Consider the following 27945-nt stretch of genomic DNA (forward strand, 5'->3'; position numbering starts at 1 on the left):
ATGTATCTTTAACAATTATAGAGATTCGGAATCTGAAAGTGAGGGTTAAGAGCAGAAGGCCATGAATAATAATCAATGAATGGTGGGCGAGGACAAATCATGTATTTTGCAATTCGGTTATATTCCTATTAATACCAATGGAGTTCGTTATATTCCCGTTCCGTCTAGATACTAGACGGTCCATAATAAATTGCCTCATTGGTGGGCGGGAGTTAAAGGACTAGTTAATGAAGCTCATTTCATCAACTCAAATGCAGTTCTCAAGAGACCGATAATTCTCCTTTTTTGTTCATTGAGGTTTGGGTGAGTAAGAAACTAATGACCTTGGAAAACGCACCAATTTGGTGTACGCTGCACCTTTGTTATGTGGAAGGAGGTTTTACTGTGTCTGTTCTCTTCAGTAATTTACTTTAATTCGTTGGGTTGTGGATTCGTCTTTGATGATGTATCTGCTATTAGAGACAATCAAGATTTACGTCCGTCTACAAGTTTAACAGAGCTTTTCAAGAATGATTTCTGGGGGACTCCTATGAATGAGGTCTGATGAAAATTCTTCCAAGTTTTATTTTCACAGGAAAGAAGCCATAAGTCATATAGGCCGTTCACTGTCCTTACGTTTAGAGTTAACTTTTTGTTCCACGAGCTTAGCCCCTCAGGATACCATGCCACTAACATCGTCCTTCATTCTGTAGTCGTGTTTTTGTTTTTCAAGTATCTTTGGGTTTCAAGTAACGCTTTAGATTGTGTTTGTGCTATTTGCAGAAAGAATCAGCGTTTTTCAGCTCCATTTTATTCTCTGCACATCCTGTTCACACGGAAGCTGTATGAAGAGATTAGCTAAAAATATTTTTAGGTTACTGGAGTTGTAGGAAGAGCTGAACTTTTGTCCTCAGTTTTTTTCTTATCTGCCTTGCTGCTTTACCTAAAAGCTTCGAATGCTTCTACACTAAGTAAGTTTCGTTGACGGTTTTCATAATGTGCTTTCCCAGCCTGTATTCGACCTTAGGTATTTATGTCATTCCACATTAAAATATTTTGATTAGTGACCCATATGTTTCACCGTTGTCCTTACGTTAAAGAAATTACACGACTATGTATATCGGCTGTAATAAAGATTCTTGGTAAAATGTTATAAGACGTACATGAGAAACAAAGACAGTAGACACTAATAAATGTTGTTCAGACATATGTAAGATAAATCTCATTTGGCTTGATATTCCCCTGAAATTTGTGAGGTGTCTGAAAGAAAAGAGCTGTAGGGCTGTCACTTTCAATCAAAGTAGTTTTCCACAAGCTACTGGTTTGCATTATTTAGGATCTCATCAAGAAACCAAATTAAATGATGGATTTCGGCAGCAGACATGTATACCTCTAGGATTGATGTACGTTATACTCAACCTGTCATGTATTTGTGATTGGTTTTATCAAGCCCTTGGTAAGAATTTTGCATTATCTTTAAAAAATGGAAGTGACTAAGTAAGTTATTTGGGTAGGACTTTCTTTTGGATTTCGTAATTGTTTTATGAGTTAATGGTTTTTCGAATCCCTATTTTATTCCTTCTATGAATTTCCTGTATTTAGCTCTGTCTTACCCTTTTAGTTTTCCTCCCAGGTCTGACAGTCCGACGTTATGAGGTGCTCTCTCTGGTTTTTCGAAAATATCCGCATCGTCTCATGTAACTTAGATTAAATAAAATACAGTTTCTGCCCATAATTTTCTAGCCCCCCTCAGAAAGATAGGTTTTCAGGTATATTTACTGTATCAAGTATTTCTAAAACTATGAAAAACTCAAAGGAAGTTTGACTGTAAACTAGGAAGAGGCTTGCGTAATAATGATCATGTGCAGTGTTGGTTGATTAAAGCAAAAGAGAGGAGGCAAGTAGGATCGTTAATAGTTTATGGGCGCTACTGAACTAAAGTCCGCTTAAAGTATATTAATGGGTCGTAAATATAGTTTTATCAGCTGATGGATTAGTGGTCTTTATTCACCATTCACAACTGGTATTGTAACGATCATTCGTTAACCCCCTATTTAGTGTCATGGATTAGGGTGTACTTCCTAAAGAAACTTCTGGATTGACAATAACAAATAAAATTTTTGTTGATTCATATTAAGCTGTGATACACCATGTGAAAAATATACTCGTGAGAGGTAATCTGACGTTTTACAGTCACTGATAGTCCAAAGAACTGAATGATTTACCATCCAATAATAATTCATTATCCTCTTATTTTGTGTTTGAAAGTGTGAGAAAATAAACATGAATAGATATTCTTCAACTTATAGTCTTAAAGATGCTGCAGATATTCAGAGCTTGACAATGATTTTGTCTGTAACGCCTTTATAAGTAAAGGATACCAGCCCAGTCAAATATGAAATCAGGGATTAGTGAGTTCGAAGATATATTCTTTGGGTTTTCAATACGTTGAGAAGCGTTTGATCTATGCTCGCTAATAGTTGCAAGATATGTGTAGCACGGCGTACCCACTCATAGGCTGGTGCGGATGCGTAATTGAGTGTCTTCATCTGGGTTGTGTCCAATAAAACCAAAAAGGTCGGCATCAATATCGAAGACCTAACTATTTATTTTGGAGACTTCTTTACTGCTACAATCTTGATAAAAAATGATATTAAAATCTCACTGGATGTCCACTGAAATCATGACTATGGAATTCCATGCTTTGATTCTCTACTAGATGGTTCTTACAGTAGTGAATAAGTTCTTACTTATTTTGAAATCTAATTTAATCAGCTTTCGTAACTATCTCAATAGTTCATAATTATCTAACAAACGAAAACATTTTTAATGTAAATGTAGTTTACCATAATAACTGTTCCTGGAGGCACCAAACTACTCAAAAAGTGATTAGTCCTTAGTTTGAAGAACAATAAAGACCAATGATAATACGAATTATAGTTTTCCAGTAGTAATAATCTTTTGCCTTTCCGGAGAGTGAGTACTTCATTCCTTTAGTATTTTCCATCCCCCCGACCCATCTATTCTCTTTATCTTTCAGTGTAGTTTTGCGAATCGGGTTACTTGAATTGACATGCGATTGAACCTAGCCGATGCATTTATACACTAATTATGTTAATACAATTAACAAAAGTCGAGTTTTACGTACAAAGTTATACATCATTACTGCTGATGCTTCAGGTTAGTATCAACGATGTGATATTCCTCAAATGTTCAAAAGTGGTTCACTTCATAAATTACTGTCCACAAGCTTTTTGTAATAAATAGATTGATAAGATGGTGGTTAAAGGTAGTCAACAGAAAACCCTGGGCCTAGGTTTCGTGCTATTTGGCGCTCGTCAGCAAGATGTACCTGTAATCTTGAGGGAACTGATGCTCCCTGACGGATTCGATTCCGTGTTATCCAGCTCCGAGGTCAGAGACGTTACCACTGAACTATCTGGGCCTCGACTGACCTCATGTAGGACTGAGATGTATTAACAAATGATTGATCACTAGATGGTGATCAATGTCATGTATGCCAGGTCCTTCTTAGTGCAGGTCGAATCTTATCGACAAAGTTGCAATGTGGCCACTAGTCTAGTGACTCGACATTGTATGCATTATTTTGAGATAAGATGGTAGTTGCTTTTACTGTTCTATGGCTACGTGTGGTGTTTTTCACGAGTAGTAAGCAAGTAAATATGTAAAACGTCAATAAACTAACTTTTTACTTCCTATAAGCCACACAATTTCGGGTGTGAAAAGTGTTTAACGTAAACGTTTTTCGTAAAAATATAAATCTGAATAATTTTCAAGTTGGGATGTTTTTGGGTTTTTTGCTTTGTGAACATAACCCTTATTTTATGTCCTGGATATTCAGTTTATCTTTATATTCAATCGTAAACGTATGTGTCTTTTTTTCAAAACAGCATTGTTTAACAAGGTATTCCACATTTCTTCATAGGTTTTTGGGTGAATCTGATTAACTCACTCACAGTGGGCTTTTTAATATGTATAGGAACACTTTGCAAGGAACAGTGTATCACTGTCTTCGGGATTTTTATCGCTTACGAACTTTATGCCGTTTATCAAGTAAGCCGCGTTGTTGGTTATCAATATTTTTAGAAAATTTTGTCAACTGAACATGACTTCTCGTCTAATAGTTTCAAAAACGCCAATTACCAAAAAGACAAAACTATCAAAGATATAATTTCATCTGCTTATAAACAAATTCAATTTAAGTTGTTTTCACCAGCGTGGTTTTCATGTGCACCTGTCTACAGGATGTTCATTCTTCTAGTGTTTTTCATTGCCGTATTGATTGCACGTATTAAAATAATGGCTGGACAGTTGCCACATTTTACAGAGTAGGTAGCACTGATTAACATACTTTTTTCCTGACTATTTTTTATTAGTCATTGTTGTCTAGTACGTCTGTAATCCCCCATATTTTTAAATGTACGGTTTTGATAGTGCTTTCCAACACTCACAGTACATGTGTATATAAGTCTGTTATTTTATTGAAAAATGTATGGTTTGTTTTTCTGTCTTCTCATGTTTATACAGTTGATTCATCATTTAACCACATACTTCAGCGCATTTAATTGTGAAGCAGTTCTTAACATTTTCTATTGTATCACTGTGTTTTTCTAATAGTTTAAACAAGACGTTTTATTTGTCTATCTTGGACGTTTTTCTGATTACCTCATGGTATATACTACTGAGTTCTCATTCTCTCTTTCAACTTGTGTTTTAGAACTAGTAATTAACAAATATTTAAAATTTATCACTCGACCGCATAAAAAAAATATATGTTGGGTACTTCGTTTTGGTTCCTAGGATAATAGGCATTAGAAGTGAAATATTATAAGTGATATAGCTCAATGAACTAAATCGTCATCTGAATTTTGAATAATTCAATAATACCCATTGTCGTTGGCTACCTAACTGAAGTCATTTTGTAGTGTAAAACTAAAAATATTCATTTAACTTTCGTTCTCACCCAGTATATTTTTTTTGTTTCATTTTCTCTAGATTTTCGTTTATTATGCCGTCAGATCCATTCACTTCTATACAAAGTTTAAGTATCGATTTACTTATCTGTATCAAAACCTATCTATTCAAATTGTATTTCGTAACATTACTCCTTCATATTTCCTTGGTTTTGATAATCTTAGCAGTTGATATTGTATTCAAAATTGTTTTATTTTAATACTTACATCATATCTTTCATTTCATTAGAGTAGATTGCATATGTAGAGAGGTAAGTGCTGATTACTGTATGCACTTACTTATGATTCTTAATCTACTGTGTCTTTTGTATATAGGTTTGATAACCCAGCTTCTCATGCACCTCCACTGACTCGTCGCCTTACTCATCTTTACCTGGTTCCCGTTAATCTAGGCTTATTAATATTCCCTTCTAATCTATGCGCTGATTGGACTTTGGGAAGTCTAAAACTTATTCAAGGCTGGGCAGATCCACGTAATATTTTGACACTGATGGCCTTCAGTTTCATCTTATTGCTAGTTTTCATTACTGTTAACTGGAAAACACCTTTACATCAAAGTCGAGCTGTATGTATGGTATGTTATTTTTATAGCGTATTGTTCATAAACTTATTATGTAAATCACTCATTCTTAAAAAAGTTTTGCATGTGAGAAAAAGCGACCTAATTTATCAGTACGCATTTTATTATTGCTTTTCGTAGCTACAATAGCTTAAGATTAGGTCCTGATTGCTTTATTTTTACCATTTTGTTGGTTAATTTGTGATACCGTTTCATCGTTGAAATATGGGCTGCAGTTAACCAAGGCTTTATTCTATGTCGTTCTTTTCATAGGCTCTGAGTTTGTTGGTATTTCCCTTTATACCAGCCAGTAATTTGTTTTTTCCTGTTGGTTTCGTTGTTGCCGAGCGTGTTTTATACACACCAAGTTTGGGCTTTTGTCTACTTATTGGTTTGGGTTTTGAAAATCTACTTGGTCTTAAGTTTGTTCAAACAAAAACTATGACAAATTCAAAATCATCTGAAGTAAAGAAATTTTGCAGGTAATATACATTTCGAAACTTATTCTGTTGGCTTTTAAACATTGACTGAAATTCTTTCTCATAAATCCATACTAGGTTTATGCATTATTGGTTATGCTCAAATAGAGATTTGTTTTTATGTTTAATTTCAGTCGACAGTTCTGAACAAAACACTTTATTTTGTCATCTAAAGTTTATAGCGAATATCGAATTAATAAGATAGTTTTTACTACTAATCGAAACCGGTTGATCAACCATCGAGAATCAGATCAGACTTTAGTTTTTAAATGTACACAAGATGTCATAACTGTTGGGATTTACAAGTTCGGTCCAGTCACAACATATACACTTTTTTTAACGCTTGATCAAACCAATAAGAAAAGTAAAAATTTATTATGAGGTTTGTGTCAAAGATCGAATAATTACATATATAGACAGTATTAGAGTGATTCAGATTAAGATATGTGGGTGGTGAATAATTGGCCTAGTCATACTACCTTGCGGAACTTTACATTTTTCACTTTTATGTGCCCTTGAGACACGTAATTTGTATTAAATCGCCCCACCTATCAGTAAACCTTTAGTGATAACTATCTTTGATCAAGCTTGATTTATCTTACCGAGTTTGAATTAGGTTCTCCACTAAAACCAGTTGTCAGAATAATAGTAGACCTTCTAAAGCATTTTTACACATTGCATGCTTCATTTTTTTTCCATTTAGATGAAATAAAACACTTGAACCCCTGATCAAAGTCATGAAACAAAAGTGTCTTAATCTCTAATAACTTGTACGAATTTTATAGACATTTAAGTGTTTTAGTATTGTTATTATTCAAAAGTAAACTAAATGAATGGCAATTGCCAGGATTGATTTATGAGCCATTATTATATATATGTTCCTTTTATCTTGAGCTTTTGATTAATCCATTAGGTACTGTTGTATGATCTACTATTCTTAGTCTGTTGTCAGTTTATTATTCAGTCTCACAGCCACTTTAGGGTTGGTCATGTATAATTCCTTTTTTATGGTGCGATGCGGTCTGGCTTACTTGTATATAAACTACGTCTGTCTGAAATATAAATATGATTGAGGCTAGTTACTGATTTCTGAACTCATGATTAAGGCAGAGAAAAGTTAGAGATTCGTGAACCAATAAGAAATCAGTCGTCGGATCAAAGAAATTGGTGCCAAAAAGGTTCCGATTGGTGTTTTTCGTTACATGAATTTAGACCGGTCATAAGTCATAAGAAATATAAACCCACTATTGCCCAATCATCTGGTTGTGTTATGAAGTGGTTTGTTGTGTGTTGGCCCCCACCGTACACTGGCATCATTAGTTCTCTTCTATATATCAGTCCATGATGAATTCCAGGTACCTGTTCTGGCACGACAGAGAAACCTCTCACTTGCAACTAATTCTTTAAACTATTCACTTAAATCCATCAAAGTAGACCATGTTTCAGGACAGTGCTTTACTCACTGACTCTCTATGATTTGTGTCATGTAACAGTTCATGTTTCTTGACCAATTCTTTTGAGATTTCTTGTTAAATTTTTATCTATTCCTTCTTGATCATGATAACTGATTTGATGAATAAGGAATATCAGAATTTTTATCAAAGTCTTTGTATTTAGATACGTAAACTAAATACGGCAAGTTTGCACATACCTTTCAAAGCAACCTATTAAACTTTTAATTTTGAATTCCTTACTTGTTTTTAGCTTTAAAAATGGTCTTCACTCTCGGAAATATCTTCGAATTTCAATGGGACTAATCATTATCGCATTTGTTTGTAAGACTGTTAGACGCAATACAGACTGGTATGCTTCTTTGAATATAACTTCCATTATATATCATTCATTTCTTGTTAAAATATGTAAGAAAGCATGGATAAACTGTTCTCTCTACCCTGACATCCAAATTGTTTTGTTACCCATTGAACAAGTTAATATAAAGTCGGAAATATTCATAGTGGTCGAAGACTTGGTGGAGAAAACTAATTCATTGTTTAATGCAAAATCCCACAGTGGCTTAGTAAAATATGTAAATCATGCATTAAGTACATTATTTGCACATCTTCCATCAGTTGTCTTGTACATACTTCTTGATTTTTCCAATTCTGTTTTTATTCCTATTGCCTTCTGTTTTCCTCCCTGTTCTCTTCAATTCAGTCTTCTGCTGTCAAGTATTCCATTTTCAATCCCTGTTACTTACTACTTATGTATGACCGCATAAGTTGCATACCATACATATTGTCGAATATTTCGGTATCAAGTCTAAAGACCCAAACTTCACCATTATGACCATCGTTTGCCAAAAGAACAAGACAATGTGAAACTCGTTTTATATGGTCAAAATACATTGATTTTTGTTGTGGTTGGATGCTTATCACTTATCAACACCACTTTTGTAACTTTAAGAAGATTGCACTCTTTTCAAAATAGAACTGTAAAAGAATGAGTCTCTTTATTAATTGCATTTGTGCAGAGCAATACAACTCCATCATTTTTACTTAAGTTATTCTTATCTTATGTTTTGTGCCTTCATTCTTTTATGAGGCCAAAAGCCTCAACTATTTACGTAATTTTCTTGGCTTTTCTAGGTCTAACGAATACAATCTGTTTACATCAGCGTTAAAAGTAAATCCTAACAATGCCAAAATGTGGAATAATGTAGGGCATTCTTTGGAAGCTGAAGGAAAATACTCAGAAGCACTTGGTTACTTTAGAAAAGCTGTCAAGTACGTTTCATATTCTCTTTAACCTGCATTCATTTTGTGCATATTCAAAAATGTAGGCTATTATTATTATTATTATTATTATTATTCTCAGTTTAATATTCCATGACGACGAATTTTCGACCTGTGTTAATACCTTGAAAGTATTAAGCTTTCGTGTTTTATAAACTATAAGCATGCTGTTAAGAACTTACCCAAGTAAGAATCAGGCTTTAGTAAAGACAATTTTTAATCTACTAGCATCGAAATTTCGGATAGCTCGAGTTTACGTTTAGAAAAAAATGAAGGCGAATTAGGGATGTCTTTGTGATTGTGTTAAAGTTTAGATGTACTGCATTACTGTGCGGGAAGTTTGGCAGTTTGTCTCTCAGAACTGCAGTTTGATATCCGACAACTGTGTTGGATCACCAATCTCTCCACCTCAAAGTACAAGCTTCTCTGACTTGATCGTGGTGTACACATTTTATTTCGTTGTTTTCTGACTCCTTTTTATGTTCTTAATTGCACGGTACTCTTTAATACTTATTTCCACATGATTTTTAATTTTATCTCTCAATATTGTCATTTTGTTTTGTATGGAGCATATCTTGGTGCCATTCCGTACCAAGAATATTTGTTGTAAACTACAAAAGCAAATCTTTTATATCAGATCATTAAATATAAGAAAGATATTTGCCATTAACTTAAGTGTTGCCTGTGGTCGATAATTATCATTTCTCAGAAAATAGTTTCTCTGATAAATACTTTCGTTTCAATTCCTAGTATTAACTTGCTTTAATACAAACATAATTTGATATAATCATAGTTCATTTCAGTTGTCTAAATAGGCACATATCTCCTCAAAGTTTCAGACGATCCTTGTAAACTTACCATAACAATAAAAAATCTCTGTTCTGAGCTTTTCATTGATTTCCTCAGATTGGTCATGGAAAATTATTATCCCATATTTTCAAATGTGTCAGCTGTGTCCTCTGATTTTTGGTCTATCATTATTTGATTTAACTCAATCATCAAGTTAGAAATGTATAATCTTACCTGATAATTTCTTAACACATACTTTACATCCTATCCCCTCACTTCCATTAATTATCACGCATTTGGTAACCTTTTGTAACCAAATGTTTTTTTTCGAAATGGGGTTATGGGTATTATTTCCTATGCGTAACATCAGTTCGTCTTTGAAATTTGATAATCCCACTCTAATCCAACATGCTCCGTCTGGCTAAAACTGTATTAATAATTCTTTTTGTGCATTTAACATATATTAAACTTCGTAGCCGAAAATTTCCTCATTATAAAAATTTTTCTGTCTTGCTTAAAATCTGCAGAATAATTATAAATAATCATTCTATTGTATACCTCTAAATTACGCATATTCTGTAGTGTTCAACCAAATGATATGGGCGCTCGAATCAATGTTGGCCGCACATATGTAAACCTGGGAATGCCAGATAAAGCAGAAGAAGCGTATTACGGAGCACTGGAATATTTCCCTAAACCAAAGAAAGGTATTTATGCTGTTTGTTAGTTATAAAAATAACCGGAAACCAAGATTAACATTTGCTTGTTGTTAACCCAATTGTTCTGTAGAAATGTTGGAACGACTGACATGGACGAACTGATAATTTATTTAAAGGATATACTACTAAATACCAACTTCATGAATTTTCTTCTTGTACTCCACTAATTACGAGTCCGTTAACACTAAGCTGTATGTTCCAAAAGCTATCGATAGTCCATGCAACTTTTAACTCGTTACCCTAACTACCAATCAGAACCCTAGGAATACTAGATTATTACCCCGTACTATCCTGGATTATTTGGATTTTGACGTCCATCGTGGTGCACAATACTTACAAAACTAATACATTTACGGTGCAAATATGAATAACAGTTTTATAACTAATTAACTGTAACTCTGGTATGAAAAAATATATAGTGATAGTGTGTCAGATAGAAATTTAGAACTAGTACAACATAAAAATGCTGTAAATCAGTTATTTAGTACAGCTTAAAATTGCATAAACTAATGCATTGGAAGAAAGCTTCCTAAGTTTCCCGTTTCCATCTATTTACTCATCCATAACACAGCCGAATAGATTTTACAATGTAGGACCTTTGAAGAATTAGTTATGTAGATATATATTAGGTACTTGAAGTTGTTATCTATATGAAAAAATACTGAACCAAAATCGTATGACCTCCATTTGCTTGTCACGTAAAAAAATAAATAACTAAAAGTGAAAGTAACTCACTCAAAAACCAATTTTTATTCAATTGTGCCCGTTATAAAAGTTTTCGACGAGTTAATGTGGTAGTGGTTATTCCCAGTGTAATCTGAATGTTGTAAAATATTTTCATGGATTGTGTAGTTGGATGGTTTGATGGAGTGAATTTCTTAGCTGATAGAAAATGTTGTTACAGTTTAAGTAGTATTAACTGTTACATCTTAACTTATCAGTAATTATGAGGAGCAAAAAAGGTGCTGAATAAATCTACAATCTTGCGGTTTATCGATTCAAGTACCAAACCCTAAACTCGATTATATCAAGTGTTTTAAGTGGGTTTCCTTTACAAAGTTTTTGTGAGAAGGTAGTATTGCTAACTTGCACACCATAAATGTGATCTTTAGTATACCAACTTATATACAGTTACTTGAATTGTACTATAAAGTCTAGAGAAAGATTTGAGATTCGCGACCTTAGTTGGAAATATCCGAGAAAATCATCTCGTTATAAAGGTTTTACTTTGTTTATGCTTGGGGTTCACCGTCGGACTTTTACTTGCTTGTCATAAGCGTTTCGCTTAGCTCGGTCAGCTACTTATAGCATTCTCTATAATTCTAGTACAAATGCTTCTGGTTTTTTAACACACCTGAGGCACGACGAAATGATTTCACAATTTATTTCCGCATGTTGTATCATAAATGGGCGTTAATTACTAAAAAAAAAACAAGGCTAGTAATCTCCCTCCCAAGACATTCTTGAACTTATTGTGACTGATGTTTGTATCAAGATTCTTCAGGCTTCCCTTAAATTCTTTCCTAAAATTTGGTCGCTGACGTACGCTGACACTGCTCAGTGTTTGGTTTATATATTTCGTAGGTCAAACTTATTATGCTCGTGTTTCTCCCAAAGATCTAATGGTCTTCATCAATCTTGCCAATTTATACATCAATAAATCACCCCCAAGGCTTGAGGATGCTGCTGTTCTTCTTCGCCGAGCTATTTCACTGAGATCTGATTTTGTGGACGCATACCAAAACTATGGTAGTGTACTTATCAAGTTAGGAAGGTAAGTCCACAATCTGAATTCAAGATAATATGCTTATTTTCAAAACATTGTATTTGGTTGGTTATTTATATCTCAAAGGTATATAGACGAACAATACTCCTCCCAACAAACTAGGGTGCTCTGCTCAGCTTTTTTAATTTATACGGCAACCTTTTTTGTCATCTAAAGGATTCGGACCCTAACCACTTTTGGCAGATTCCTTTTAATTAAGTGGGTAATTAAAAATGAATGGTTGATGTTAACTCTACTGTCCATCTGAACTTGATTCCCAAAGATCAAACTATTAACAGCATTATGTAAACCTTTGCCCTTACTCACTCTGGAGGGTGCTTATCATCAGCACAGTAAATTTAATTGACAGAACATTAACCAGCTTTATGGACAGGAGCAGTTGAATCGCTAGAAACCAAAAGACAAACTACCTAAACTGACCATCTGTTTTACATTCCTCTGCGACATTCAAAAGTGTACAAGTCCTCTAAAATTAGTTACGTAATATTTCCAGTTAAATGCTATTTGTTCGTTAGTTAATATCAATCTTATCCCGGTTTCTCTTAGTCGATAGAAAATGACGACTAAAATATAATATCTCTGGTAGTTTAAAATCTCAGCTTATTCATCTTTTGCTTCGTTAAATCCACCACAGTAATACTTCGTCTATTTCTTTTTTACTTAAAACTCTAGGTATAAAGAAGCTGAGGAAGCGTATAGAAATGCTTTATCGTACCAACCGAAAAGCCCAGACTTAAATTACAACGTAAGTATAATATATTGTTAATTCGTCTTCGTGCATATACCATGTTTGGAATCTTGGATCATATTGCTTAAAAAATTTATCTCTTGTTGTCACAGTGTATTTTCCAAAACATCATACATCTACAATATGAATACCAGTACCCGATTTGTTAGGATATCAAGAACTTTAAATCCAAGTGAAAGAAGCCTAGTACAGTGTAAAAGTAAAACATCACCTAATGTTATGACTGTATAAAAGAAGGCCGTTGCCAATTCGTTATAATTTTGTGTCTGGCTTTTATCACGTGATTTATCCACTAATCGAAATACGACTTTTCTAATCTTAACACTGTGCCAAATCAATGACGTTCGACCAGTATGAGCAGTCTAGCGTCCTTATTGGTCCCTTGTCCGCCTAGCCCTTCCAATTGAGTCCAGAACACCAATTGCAGCTTCTGCTATGCCTATCGTTTATTTCAAGCATACTCGGTGTATATACCAGACAGACAGACCGCATCACACCATAAAATAGAAAATGATATTTGTACAAGGTCAAGCCAAATGTGGCTGTGAACGTGGGTGACAATAATCAATAAACTGAGTATAATTTAGGGACAGTGAGTCGTATAATAATAATTCATAAGCCAAAATAAAGCTTATAATAAGATAAATGTGAATATACACAATCTAATCACTCAATGGTTAAACAAGAATGTATATAGAATAATCGTCCATTAATAGGTCCCGGAAGTTACCCGTACTCATGTCTTTGCTAGAATATAACACCTAAATAATAATTAAACTGGCAAAACATTATTCCTTGCAGTACAATAATTTTACCAATTAATACTTGTGAAACCACTAGGATATTTACCAGAAATGTGTCAGAACTTATTCAGTTCAAAGAAATAGTTTTATTTGAATGATAACAAAATGGTTCTCGTTCATTAAGATTGAAGCTATTCCTATTTGAAAATGGTTTCCAACTCCAACATATTTCTGTTGACAATCTGACCATTCTTGTTCCAAGATGCATACGAATATTATTTAGGAACAATGTCGAAGGTTCATATTATAAATGATGTAATTGTGCAAATAGTGTGAAAATATAATTTTTGAGGCCATCATACGAGTTTTTATTTATTTATTTAAACACATAAACATTGGTACAAGGAAGCACCAGATAAATATGCGCCTCACAAATCTCATTCGATTTGTGTGAGGGCTGTGATACTGCCCAGGTGCCCAAACTGAAGCAGGTGGTTTTCTTAAGGGGCCACACCCGGAGCCTTTGACCTGAAGGTCTAGTCCACAAGGCAGTGGAGCATCGTGAGGAGATGCAATCCCATGGCAGCCGTTGACCAATGACAGGTTCTTCCGCCATTCGTTCCATCAGGATACTGGAGCCCATGTGCACCATTGGTTTGGAATCAGGGTTTTCCAACTCCCCTAGGTGGACACTCCACATTCACTAACCCGGTTAAAGCGCCGGACATTCGCTTTTCGTCCTCTCACTTTCGTGAACAACACTCCCGCCACGAGAAGGCAGTGAGTAGGACTTCCTTGGCAGAGGCTATATATTCGCGTGGCCATGTGAGAGCATTTCGGGAGGGAGAGCGGACTCTCCCCATTCTCGGCTGTACCTGGGCATTTGGGGGCTCATCATACGAGTGATTATTATTAATATTATTGTAGAGTTAATAGACGCTTGGATTTTTGTATTATTCATTGAAATCATGAACCGATCAGTGTACTTTTTATTCTTATATCCGCCTATCGACAAATCGCTGTTTTCTGCCTTAATATTTCAGATTTATCATTATTACTATTGAAATCATGAACTTATCTAAGTTAGGCCACCAATTTAAACCTGGAAGCACCGGATGCCTTTTTGGTTTTAGTACGAGATTCCCCATCACCAAAATTAATTATTTTCCCATTAATACGTCTTTATGTCCTTTATGGTCAAGTTATGTACATATTGTCATGTTCAAATTGTGCTGCTATGTGGCCAGACATTTCAGTTATAATATTGTGAGTTTTTAGTTCTAGTTAAAATAGGGTACAATAAGGAATTAATCTGCTTTCTATCTTCGCCTACTGATTGGATACTGGGTTAGGTGCTCAGAGATAAATAATTGTCAAGGTCTTGGTTGTTGTTCGCTGTGTCATTTGATAAACAGGTCACTGGTTCTACTGGCATTATAGACGAACTAATCGTTAACTGGACTAGATAGAATACGATTAGTGTAAGGATTGCCCGATCACGCATACCCCAATACAATCTAAGTTCCAGTTTCTTCTTTTCCCCATTGAATAAATAAATGTAGTGGGCGATTTGAAACTTAATATAAGATGTACGTGATAGCTTTTTACTGGTAAAGCACAAGAAACAAACTTGTACGTTTATTTTCTTTGGAACAAAGTTAGTCTCAAGGTTCAGAGTTTTAGAACATTAAGCAAATGTTTTTTTCATTTTTAAATATGATGTATTCATACTATTTCCCTAATGGAAACAGTAACCAAACTGGTTGTTCTTATGCATTGTTGCTTAAACTATTTGATAGTTTTCGCCGTGATGATTGATTGCTAAGTTGGATTTCTTTACATTTCATTGACATTCTCTTTCAGTTGGGAGTTGTTCTCTTAGAGTCTCATAAGAAATCCGAGGGTTTGTCTTATTTAAACACTGCCTTAACTTACAATCCACAACATGAGGTATGTTTTATGTTGAATATCAATAATATTGTTACTCATTCAAAAATATTATTTGTTCAGCTGTAAGTGAATTTTAGAAAATACCGAATTTCTCTCTAAAAACAATTGAGCTCTGAAATATTCAGTTCCTTAAATTGGACTTGAAACAGTGGGATAGAATTTGAATAAAAAGTGGTTGTTTTGACAAATACACTTCTAATGTTGATTGCCAAGGTTTGCGTCTTACAGTTGTTAATCTGTTACTGTTTGCATACACACAATAAATAGATCTTCAGATATTGCTTGTATATGTATCGCTATTACATTTTGAGATTCAGTAAGCGTATCTACTGATTTTTGAAACTTATCGGTTGAATTCCTGTGCATCAGTAAACTTCACGGCCACCAATGAAACGCGAACTGAGCATCTATTCCTTGTGATGAGAGGACAAAGCATTAACCAATAGACTGCAGAGCTGTCACTATTATTATTTTCAGTGTTATTTGTTCATTTATTGAACAGAACTGACCACCTTATTATCGATGTGAGGCTAGTGCTCAAGAGTTTGGTCTCGGATTCGAGTTTCGCCAAAGATAGCACATATCCAGATGACGAAACGCTTATAACAGATCTCACTGCTGACTAATACCAGATATGGCCAATTGTTAACAGTCTAAGTTATCTCTGATAAATACACAATTTTTCCTGAGAAAAATACGAATAAGTTCTTTAAGTGAGCAGTTTTAAATACTATGTTAACACCCTTTGGTTTTAAAAGACCACTGAAATTCATTATTATAGAAACTTTTAAAGATACAGCGTTGACTTCTTACTAAGTCCCTACTAATCAAATTACAACCACAGGGTTGTTTTTTCATTGGATATGCAATTTACAAAAATGGTAGTACCAAGTCCATAAATATCTCCACTTTTGTCAATATTTTGTTTTAAACGCACAGATATATGATAAAGCTCAGACGCAAAACTCTAAATCCACTAGGAAAAAAAATATAATCCGATAATTTAATAGAACATAATCTATGATGAATTTCGGGATGTAAATTTAGGAAGGCTACATGAACATATAAATATTTTATTATAATAACATGTTTTCAGTGAGTTCCCACTAACTATATCGATTTCTTTTATCATATCCAGCCTTCCCTGTTTGCTGTTGCATCAACTCTTGGTGAATCAGCTAATCCTGATGACCAGCTAAGAGCGATAAACATGCAAGTTAAACAAGTTTTTGACAATTTGATTCTTTTACAGAAATCCTTTTCCTCCTCTTACGAATTAAAAAAGAATCAGAATGTTAGGGATTTTTCATTGATGATGTGTATGAGAACAAAGTGTCAATTTCCCTTTAAACTGATGAACACCCTGAAAGTCATATTGCTTTGGGTTTGGTAGACCATGTACTAAAATTCAAGATTAGCAGAAGATTACCAGGTCCACTTACTGATCATTAAAGAAATTTTTTACCATCTTAATTCTCTATAAGTCTCTGTACCAAATATTTAGTTTTAAATGTGATGAAATGAGCATCAAATCTAATGGCCATATTATCCAAAAAACTCATCGAGTTTGTATTTTATTTGTAGCTATGAACATCTTCTCAAACAAAATTTCGAACCGATCAAAGTACATTTCGCCTTGGGTATGTTACAAACCGATAAAAAGAATTATATCAAAGCATCTAAACATTATCAAAATGTTATTCTTGTAAGTGATTTATTTAAACAGATGTGATCATTAATTCAGAGCAATTTGAGAGAAAGAGAATCTTACTTTCTGAAGCAAGAAACCTAACTAATTTGTTGTATATTCCGATACTACAATATTAACCATCTTATTGAAATCGTGGAACGATAAATTTTAAACCACCATTGAAAACCTGGAAGCACTAGACGGCGACTTCGTCCTAGCATGGGACTCCTCAGCATGCGCGATCACAACTCCTCACGTGGGAGTCGAACCCAGGATCTTCGGTCCCGCGTGCGAACACTTTACCTCTCGACCACTGAGTGGGAATCTAACGTTTTTAATGACTAACTTAAATCATTTTTTATTTGAAATTAGACACTTCAGCAGGTTTCAAGATTGGAAAAAAAACTGCATATGACTAGATGGAGACACCACTTTACAGATTATGTACAACAACAAAAAAACTGAACTGGTGCTAGTTGATTTACACTGAAGATAATGTTAGTAGCATTTGGAAGGAAGTAATTATTCTTTGAGTTGTTCCAAAAACAGTTAACTCGTCTATTTTATTGCAGTGAACGAAAGCTTGATGGGGAAAACCATTCTATTTTTTATGCCAAATCGCACAGTGGCATTGTAAAATATGAAAATCATACATTAAATACATCGTTTGTATATCTCCCTTAAGTTATCATTTACATAATTCATCATTCTTGCGATCGTGTTGTCATTCTTATTGGTGTCTGTTTCCCTTTCTTTTCTTATTTCACTCTTGCTGGTAAGCATTCTACTTCCAGTTCCTACTACATACTACATATATCTGTCCGCATAAGAAGTACAAACCGCATTAAATCTATTCGTTTTTTAGTCATTAATCTACTAATTTGTAATCATAATGATTATAAGATTTTGTCCGTTTTAGATTACATACGTGTTTCTCATCCGGATATGTGTTAACTCGATGTTTTTTTTATTTTGTCGTTTTTAAGCTGGATTCTGATCATAAAGGTTCTTTATTTAACCTAGCTCTACTTTATCGAAATCATCTTGGAAAACCAGATGACGCAAGGAATCTCGCACTTCATCTCATCAAAGTAAATTTAAATTTATTAGTTTTATGCACTGAAAATCATTGACATAAAGTGCTTTTTTATTAATTTAATCACAGTGAATTAATGGAATGACTAAATCAATATTCTAGACCTTCATTTAGTCCTAACTAGTTTAATTTCAACTAATTTATCTTATTCTGCTTGTTTAATGACTGAGAAATTGTTTAGTACTTTGTACCACAGCTAAAAGTTAAATGCCCAAACCACATCAACAGAATTAAACGAAAAATGAAAACTGATAAACCTTAGCTATTAAACTGTTTCTTTTGTCATTATTCATTTTGATCATATGTTAACTGTGTGATCATATCTAAAGAGTAATGATTGACGCACTTCGCGATAAAAATTTCTTTCTTTCTTGTGTGTGACTTTTTTCTTCTACAGGTTCATCCTTCACATATAAAGTCTTATTTACTTCTCGGAGATATAGAGTTAACTGAAAAGGCGAACATAAAACTAGCAAAGCAAGTAAGCTTTAACTGTAAATCTATGAATTCGTTAATGCTACCTCATCCTGAACATACGTCAACATATACTTACTTTTTTCCTACATAGTATTTTGAAGAAGCGCTGAAATTGGACCCAAAGAACATTCAGGCAAAACATAACCTTTGTGTTGCTTTGGCAGATGAAGATAAGCTAGAACAATCGGAATCATGCCTTTTAGAGGCTATAGCCATGGAACCGAAGCCTCAAAACCATTTACTACAACATCTAGAAATTATACGTGGACGTCTGCATTCTCGTGGAAGACATACATATACCAAGTTAAAGAATGTTAACTAATCGAACTATCGAAATCATACATGATTTAAATGTTTAAAAACTGTATCCATTGTTTGTCTTTTACACAGGAATATGACGATCCACAAAGGGACACTACTTACACGTTGACTATAAAATGTAATTTACGCCCACGAATATCTATTTTCAGATCAAGTTGACCGGAATACTTATTTCATGTAGGACGTTTGACAAGACCACATCAATATGGCGCATATCATTAAACGCGAGGATCAAGTTGGTGGAAGAATAAGTATATAAGGGTTTAAAATTTGATCACTTCACTAACTCTCGTTTCATCTTTATATAGGTAAGATCATGAGTCAATTGAAGCTAGACCACCATGGAAAACCTGTAGGCACTGGACGGCCGTTTCGTCCTTTTGTGGGACTCCTCAGCAGTAAGCATCCATGATCCCACACTCGCGGGATTCGAACCCAGGACCTACCAGTCTCGCGCCAGAGCACTCGTTTCATCTATTCGACCAAACCGAAACGCACTTAACTAAACGTTCAGTTAATAGTCTGCTTTCAACAAAGACTGTAATTTCTCAAATTCAGTAACAATTTATTTTCCTTATTACTCCAGTCATGTCCTATATATCTATTTTGAACGACGAAGCTAAGAATCTAGTTGACCTGCTCAAAAATTAGTATAGGGCTTAGCAATAGCGTATTTTCACTTACCATTAAATATCATTCCGACATGATATTCGCGACCTACTTATTGATAGTATGGGCCTTTTTGATGTGTGCTTTTATGGGTATGAACCAAAATATTTATTTATAAATTGATAGGTTTTGATTAGTCCTATCAATGAACCTTACAACTATTTTGTGAAGTCAACTAAGTTAAATTATGTGAAATGACCATCTGGAAATCATAGATGCTCTCACTCCCATGAGCGTCCTACTTTATGACAATCATATGATTCCATCAATTGTGAGTTTTGTGGTTGATAATTCGTTCAACCCACCTTTAAACATGTACAAGAGACTGATTATTTTCGAAACAAAAACTCTCTTCACCTGCATGACATGGAGATCGATATGCAGTTTCTGAACGCTATAGATAGAGATTGCATAAACTCAAACCATCAAAATATGCTATACTCTATACTACGCGTTTTAGACCAGTGAATGTAAAAGCTGTCTAACAATACTTTTATGAATCGGTCATTAGAAACGGTTTGATCGTGAAATCTTTCACGCCTTCAATTTGTTCGAGATAATGCAATGAGCAGGAAAACTAAAAAAGATAATTGAAAGTTCCCAAAGTGTTAATTCATGAAAGGAGACTGAGAAATGACTAAGCTTATTAAAGTATTTTTTTGCTTCTGAAGTCGGAAACTCGTAATTGGATGGAATTAATAGTAAAAAAACAAAGTACATGCCAAAATAGGTGAATCTACACAGTTGATCATGATAGTTTTTCTTAAAGATACGATGCATAACTGTTGGAAACGAGGAGTCGAAATAATTCTTGGATTCCGCGACAACGGTCGTTTACAGATCAAATCACGATGCTACGAATCACCTTCGAACGATCACTTGAACGGAACTTGTCAGTCAGCTACAACGAGGACCCCAACTAAGTAATCTGCACCTACCAACCTGCCACACACTAGCGATTAGTGACTTCAAGCATTGGTACCATGTATTGGTTTGGCCTCCCATAACTCTCTTCCAACCAGCCTCCAAAACAAGTCAGCATTGCGCGCCATGGTAGTCAGTTGGGCATATGTAATACGTGGCCCAACCATCTCAGTCGATGACGATTCACAACCTCATCAACTGATTTACCATCATTCCCCAATACCCTGCGTCTAACCTCACTATTACTTACCCGTTGATCTCAGCAAATGCGACCAATGTTTCGAAGACATCTGTGATCGAATACTGGTAACTTACGAGTATCCCGTACTCTTAATGGTCACGTTTCCCAGCTGTAAAGTAAAACAGAACGAACTACTACACAGTATACTCGTCCTTTAATTAATAGACGGATATCTCGCCTTCTTCATAGGCAACGTAACTCCGCAAAATCCAAACGAGCTTTTTGAATCGGTGTAGAGATTTCGTCAGACACCAACCCATTACGGCTGGTCAGACTTCCAAGACAAGTGAAGTTATTGACGCGTTCGACTACTTCACCCCAAAATCCTTAGTTCAGGTAATGACGCAGACCAGTCTTGAAGAAACAACTTGCATTAAGAGGGGGAGAAACGCATCCCAAACATCCTGGTAGTAATCTAGTAAAGAGTCTTTACAAGGCTTATGTACTTCTGAGGTACGCCTTTCAATGACAGACACTGCCACTGAACTTCTCGGTCTACAGAGTCAAATACTGCTTTCACATCAAGAAAAACCATCATTGTCTGACGCCGATAAGCATGCCTGACGAATAGTGACTATGTGGTCGATGCAGCCACGACCGTGTCTGAAGCTAGCCTGGTTTTCTCATGTTTACAGTTCACCAGTCTTTGTTAGGCACCCGATAATTATTGAGGCTAGCATTTTAGACGCTATATTAACCAAGCTAATCCCTCTATGGTTATCACAGGATGGTTTTGATCCTTTCTTATATACTGAGACGACCAGTGATTGCGACCTGTCAAATGGGATTACGTCCAGTTCCCAGGTTTCAGCTGCAATATTAGTCAACCTAATCGCTAATGAGGTGTGGCAACTTGGACCGGTGCATATATATCCCTGGTCCTACGTTGTAGCTGACTGACATCTGGACCACCTGCTCTTCGTTGTTTCAGATTACCTATAACTTTTTAAACTTCAACTAGAGTAGGTAGGTCTATTTCAATGTTTCATTCAGGTTGTCTGGGAATGGTGGGCAGCTGTAGAGTAGCTTCAAGCCAGCTGAACTGCTCCTTAAAGTGTTCCGTCCATCGTTCTAAACATCTGGGCTGAGAGCAGATAAAAGTACCGTCTTTTTCCGATATTGTCTCACTTACACTTGACTTCCTAATTCCAGTTTCTTTTATTAGTCTGAAAAGCTTTCTGGTGTTACCTACAGCCACTGCCTTTTCCACCTCTTTTGCTTTCGTTGCACACCACTGCTCACGATTGCTCTGTAGACTTTCGGTTAACCTAGATCTGATTTGTTTACGCTCTTCATCGTGTTCAGAGCCTGATATGATGAGTTTACGAGAATCCATCAGTGCAATAGACTTAGTAGAAGTCCATTGGTATTTTGTAACCCTTTGTTTCCAAAGCTGATCGTATATCTTTCCAAGCAACATCTGGTTTAGCCTCGTTTCAGAACTACCTAAGTGTGACCTCAGTTGTTCCTGGAGTCCAATTCTGACTTTCTCGTTACTGAGTTCAATTCTAGTGGGTCTTCTTAGTGTGGGTTTTCTGCGTCCAGTGAGGCGCAAACAAACGCGTACTCGTATTAGAACATGATCAGAGTCTAAACATGTATTCCAGAACGAGTGACAGTCTTCTATTGAGCCTCTCCAACGATGACTGATGGCAATATGGTCTATTTGAGTTCATCGTTGGTTTGGTTCAGGGGGTCACTATGTTAGACGATTTCTCTCCTTACGCTTAAAATTAGTGTTTGCTAAAAATAAACGATTGCCTGAGCACAGTTGCAACAGACCATCACCATTATCTGTTCGCTGAGCCAGAATACCATAATATCCACCTAAATGTATTTCTGTTTGGTTTAAGCTACCTACTCGGGCAATAAAGTCACCTGCTACGAGTATTATGTCTGAGCGTTAAGTTTTTTGAAGAAGTTCAGAGAGCATTCTGTAGAAGTCATCTTCCACTTCACCCGGGCTGCAGTCAGTGGGAGCGTAGGCGAAAACGACCAAAAGACAACGTGTGTCCTCATCCTTCCGAGTTCTTATGGGGCCGTTTAGCCGAACAGCATGTAGGTGACTGTTAACGGGGATCCATTCTAATAGTGCTTGTTCTGCCCTCATACTTGGTGCTATGCCTACACCTACCAGTTCGCAAGAATTTGCCGTCGGGTTGCCAGATAAACGGAGGGCGCATCTCATCAGCTCCCCGTCTTAGCTAGGTGAAGTCAAGTGAATGACCACACGAGGATCCTGTATGTGTGTTTCGGAGACAGCATGCGTCAACCGTACGAGATTCTGGGGTGTTAGCCAAGGAGACCTGCTGGCGCACACTGTGGAAAGCTTCTTCTAAAGGTACCTGTAAAAGAAATTAGGTTAGAGTCGGTCTTAGTGACTAGAGTGCCAAAGGGACAACTGTTTGAGGTCGGTCACATAAGACCTTCTTGTGGGTAATTTTTGTGTTAGCTCTGTACTTGTCGAGACCTTACCGCCGGAGACGGTAATCCTTGGATTAAGGTGGTGTGCACTTTTGAGGTCGACCTTTTCTAACCCCACCCCTTCTTGTGGGGAGGCGGCATCGCTGTTATGCTGGTTGTCTGAGAGAAACACCTTACTGCCGTCACACCTCTGTACAGTCAGCAGTACGACTTCGCCTTCGGATCTTGAGTTTGCTGCTTTTAGTCTTACCGCTCTTCAACCGACCTGTCCGACATGGTGGGAACTTGAGGAACGATAGTATAGCTCGATTGGTTCATCACGTTAGGCAAGCCCGACCACCACGTCAAGGTAGCAGCAACGGTCGGAACTTGTCTCAATACATCAACTCCCCTGACTATGAGAACGCGCTTGAAAGCGTGAATAGGAAGACCTTATGGGAGTTTTCTTCGAAACTACCGTATACCTGAGAAGTTCGTTAACATCATCCGAAATTCATACGACGAACTACAGTGCAAAGTCGTGCATGGAGAGACAGCTGACAGATGCATTTTCAGTAAGGATCGGGGTCAGACAAGGCTGCTTACTCTCCCACTTTCTCTTTCTTCTAGTGGTCGACTGGATTATGAAGACCTCGACATCTGAGGAGAAGCATGGAATACAATGGACAACAACCCAATAACACTTGATGGCGAGACTCTGAAAGATGTGGAAACATTCACGTACCTGGGAAGCATCATTGATGAACAAGGAGGATCTGATGCAGATGTAAAGGCGAGGATTGACAAAGCTAGGACCACATTTCTACAATTGAAGAACATATGGAACTGAAAACAACTGTCAACTAATTTCGAAGTGAACATCTTCAATACGAACGTCAAGATAGTTCTACTGTACGGAGCTGAAACTCGGAGAACTGCTGCAACCATTATCAAAAACAACCATTATCAAAAATTACAAGTCCGTTGGCCAGATAACATCAACAACAATCTACTGTAGGAGAGGACAAACCAGCTTCCAGCCGAAGAGGAAATTACGAAGAGACTCTGGAAGTGGATAGGACACACATTGAGGAAATCACCAAACTGCATCATGAGGCAAGCGCTAACTTGGAATCCTGAATGGAAACGGAAAAGAGGAAGGCCAAAGAACACACTGCGTCGAGACTTGCAAGCAAACATGAAAAGGATAAATATCAACTGTAAATAACGGGGTGGGATTGCCAAGGACAGAGTTGGATGAAGAATACTGGTGGGCGGCCTGTCCTCCTTCATAAGGGTTAACAGGCGTAAGTTTGTTTGACGAAATTATACTGAACTGCAAGTAGGATACATTCAGTCACTATTTTAATCAAAGTGTGATCACTATATGGTGGTTTGTCGGAAACTATGATAACGAGTTCATCTAAATATTTAGGCATTATTGATGTGTGCTGTATATCGTCACTAACAGTAACATAGAAGACAATTTTATATTTACATCACAAAACGTTTATACGTTATAATCACATTCTATCAACAAAACTGTTCAATAGGGAACTTGTTTATAGCAACATTCGTCGAATCGGTATTTGTCTCCTGTAAGTATGAAAAAAATAAAGCAGATCTTATTTTGTCACTTACCAGTCAGATATGAATTCACTGCAAAATGATATATGCTGTTTTATTTCTTTCGATAATTCTTTCAAATTTGTAACACAAGAAAGCAAATGTTTTAGCTCTTCAGCCCGAAATGTCACGTCATAGTCTAAAAAAAAGGTTGTAAAGCTTTGTTCAAATGATTTATTTAAGAAAATAAGTCAGTTATTTATAGTTTCGATTGAATATCACTCATTGTCAATAAAAACTTGAATACATTCTTACTTCATATTAACTAAAACTACTGGGACAAAGGTTTGAAGTAAACACGGTTATTTGCAAATGAAAACGATTTAAAATACCGGTGGGAATTCTGACATTCATAAAGCATGGCAACTTTTTAAAATTTTGTAAATAATCGTGGAATGAAAATACTATATTTACGTGTACAAGAAATTATCCTTCTAATTTATAAAGATAATTGTTGCATTACAAAGAGACAGTCATCTTACTTCGCAGTTTTTCACTAGTGTGAATTCCTTTGTTTAAATTCATCAAAAGATAGTGTAACAATTTTAAACTATTCTCAGCTAGCCAACTTTTTTGGATTTGTGTTAGAATACATTTCAGTAGGATATCTGGAATCTGTAATATAAACAGACAATCCGAAAATATTCATCAAAATACATTTGTTATTTATAATAGTCTACTTTAGTCATTTAAAAAGCCTGAAAAAGTATTTTCACGAGTTATTTTTTTAACACATAAAACTGGCGACAACTAGGGAATAACACATAGAATATCATTAGGATGAATAGAAGTTCTATTCCGTCATATTTTTGACTTATGTGTTAACAAAGTTTGACATTAAAAAGTATACACGCAGGTGCTTCTAGAAATAAGTCGTTTCTTTGTTATACGATTTCCGTACAAGCGACGGTAATACCTCCAATTATGCATCGTTAATGTACAAATCATCTAGCTGTGTCCAATGTGTCTATTATACTCTGTGTTTTTTCTAAGATATGGAGGTTTCCATTATCTAGTCAACAAACAGGAGGAAGAGATAATGCGACAATAGGCGCCCGTCGGACGCCAGGCCTTATTTTGAATGCATTTGTGAGCTGCCCTCCACGCGCAACTTTGCATTACAGTCCATCTTAATAATTCTGTATGTCGCAACGATCCGAGATATTACATAGTGTCGTAGAGGATCCCATAAGGCTTTTCCATGCACGTTGTCGAATGCTCTTTTATAATCAAGGAAACTCATGTATAAGTGATGAGTTCCATTCGATTGTTTGTCAGTTGATCTCGAAGTTTGAGGTCTACTGAATTTTTCACTCGACTCAGGAACTGTTGAGAATATTACTTTGTACTGGCATCAGCGTAACCTCTATGTAGGTTCTGCACTCACTAAGATCTTTTCTGGCGTATTAACGAAAAGCAGAACATCTTGCAATTGCTTCTGAATCTGACTTTACTGCTGTCGGAGTTATTGCTCCCATAATTTCTTTTCAGTTGCTCGCAATAGTGGTCTCTTCTTACAGTAGGTCTGGTACATTGTTGCTGTTAGCTATCTCAAACTCATTTGCCTCGTTAGCATCTCGAAGAAAGACTGTATTAAATCATTGTAGTCACGCTTGCTTAATCGTTCAATACTTCTATAGTCTTAGCCTGGTCACCACCAGGTAGCGATCTGAAGCTATATTGTGGTGTGGTCTACTTATATCCATATAAGTAGTATATGGTGTGGGTCAGACATAGAATGTATTTTGGCAGAAGACCGATGAGGAAAGAACTGAAATGAAACGCAAACGTCTGGAAAATGCATGAGCAATGGAATAAGAGAAGAAACAGTGAAGATTGAAACAATTGGTTGTTAATTTGCAAATTGACTGTTCATTGTTTGGTAATCAGAATTTATTGAGATAGTCTGTAATCTTTGCTTAAATACATTCGATTGTCCCCAGTCGTGTTCTGTTCACTACAATATCACTTCCTCTATTTGATCTAACGTATTCCATGGAACTGAACTGTTTATTGATTTAGACGTGGTCGATCTGGCTGTCCGTAGCGTGGTTCGGTGGAACCCGTGTAACTTTATCACTGCACATGTGAGAGAAAATGCTGTCACTCATAACCATGTTGTTGAAAACATAGAGCTTACTAGTCTCGCACTATTTTTGTATTTTTTTTATCTGAGTAGTTATCAATATGCTGCGTCCGTACTCGATTTCGTCTATTCTGATCTTGATATTTAGGTCCCCCGTCAGAATCGTTAGATGTTCTTGTGAGCATTTTTGGGATGGTCTCTAACATGTTTACTGTTATCATTTAAGGGTGCGTAGCACTGTATGACATCCTTTTCTTTGTTTTAAAAGATGCTTTGATGGTTCTGGAGTTATGGGTTTTCCGTTCTATGAGTGCTTCCGTGCTTCTTCTAAGAGCGTCAGTGCAGCTCTTTGTATGTGGTGCGTATTTTCATCCTCATGACAAGAATACATGTTTCCCAAAGCTAGTCTTTTGTGTCCAGCGGGTTCCACTTATTCCAAGCACGGTCAGGTAGTATCTTCTTACTTCTGCGGCTTTTACCATGAAAAGCCAACTCTGCCATGTGAAGACCGTTAAACTACTGGGGAAGATTTTCTTCGGTTGATGTTTTTCTGCTTGAGGTTCTATTTTACGGAGTGGGTGTGCTAGCCTTTTTCCCGGGCTTGAGATCGGGAGAGAGAGTTGCAAGCAGAGTTTCGTCTCAATTACCAATTCATAAACATCTTGATAGGCAGCATTTGCATCTAAATGTCTGAAACCCGGTGATTTACAATATAGGGTGGGTTGTATCTTAACAGTTAAAGCTTTTAAAATCTCAGTTTATAAGTCATGTGCTTTATGTGCTCTTTTTTAATTTTATTTAAACATAAATATTGGTACAAAGGGGCACCAGATACATATGCGCCGCACAAATCTCATTTGATTTGTGTGAGGGCTGTGATACTGCCCAGGTGCCCAAACTGAAGCAGGTGGTTTTCTTAAGGGGCCACACCCGG

The 27945-nt window shown here is 36.0% G+C and overlaps 2 protein-coding genes across 2 annotated transcripts in view; one reads left to right on the plus strand and one right to left on the minus strand.

Moving 5' to 3' along the window:
• Positions 1–364: 364 nt before the first annotated feature.
• Positions 365–19111, plus strand: Smp_094950 (putative smile protein; the record flags this gene model as incomplete). The annotated part of the gene is made up of 19 exons (XM_018788839.1): positions 365–538; positions 575–711; positions 741–822; positions 854–950; positions 3926–4053; positions 4087–4328; positions 5289–5547; positions 5806–6014; positions 7716–7814; positions 8597–8734; positions 10115–10239; positions 11836–12025; positions 12710–12782; positions 15392–15478; positions 16617–16690; positions 17063–17183; positions 18155–18259; positions 18662–18745; positions 18833–19111. The coding sequence occupies 19 exons, from the start codon at positions 365–367 to the stop codon at positions 19061–19063; spliced, it is 2655 nt and encodes an 884-aa protein (XP_018654342.1). The 3' UTR covers positions 19064–19111.
• Positions 19112–24789: 5678 nt separating this feature from the next.
• Smp_174200 (hypothetical protein) overlaps positions 24790–27945 on the minus strand; it is a gene marked incomplete at its 5' end in the record, with an annotated part of 5911 nt that continues 2755 nt past the window's right edge. Inside the window, 3 exons of the mRNA XM_018788840.1 lie at positions 24790–24895; positions 24941–25064; positions 25408–25541. Of these exons, the coding sequence (XP_018654343.1) occupies positions 24862–24895; positions 24941–25064; positions 25408–25541 (292 nt within the window). The 3' untranslated portion in view covers positions 24790–24861. The remainder of the gene's footprint in view (positions 24896–24940; positions 25065–25407; positions 25542–27945) is intronic.

Source organism: Schistosoma mansoni, chromosome W (assembly GCF_000237925.1).
Source record: "Schistosoma mansoni strain Puerto Rico chromosome W, complete genome".
Taxonomy (NCBI): Eukaryota; Metazoa; Platyhelminthes; class Trematoda; order Strigeidida; family Schistosomatidae; genus Schistosoma; species Schistosoma mansoni.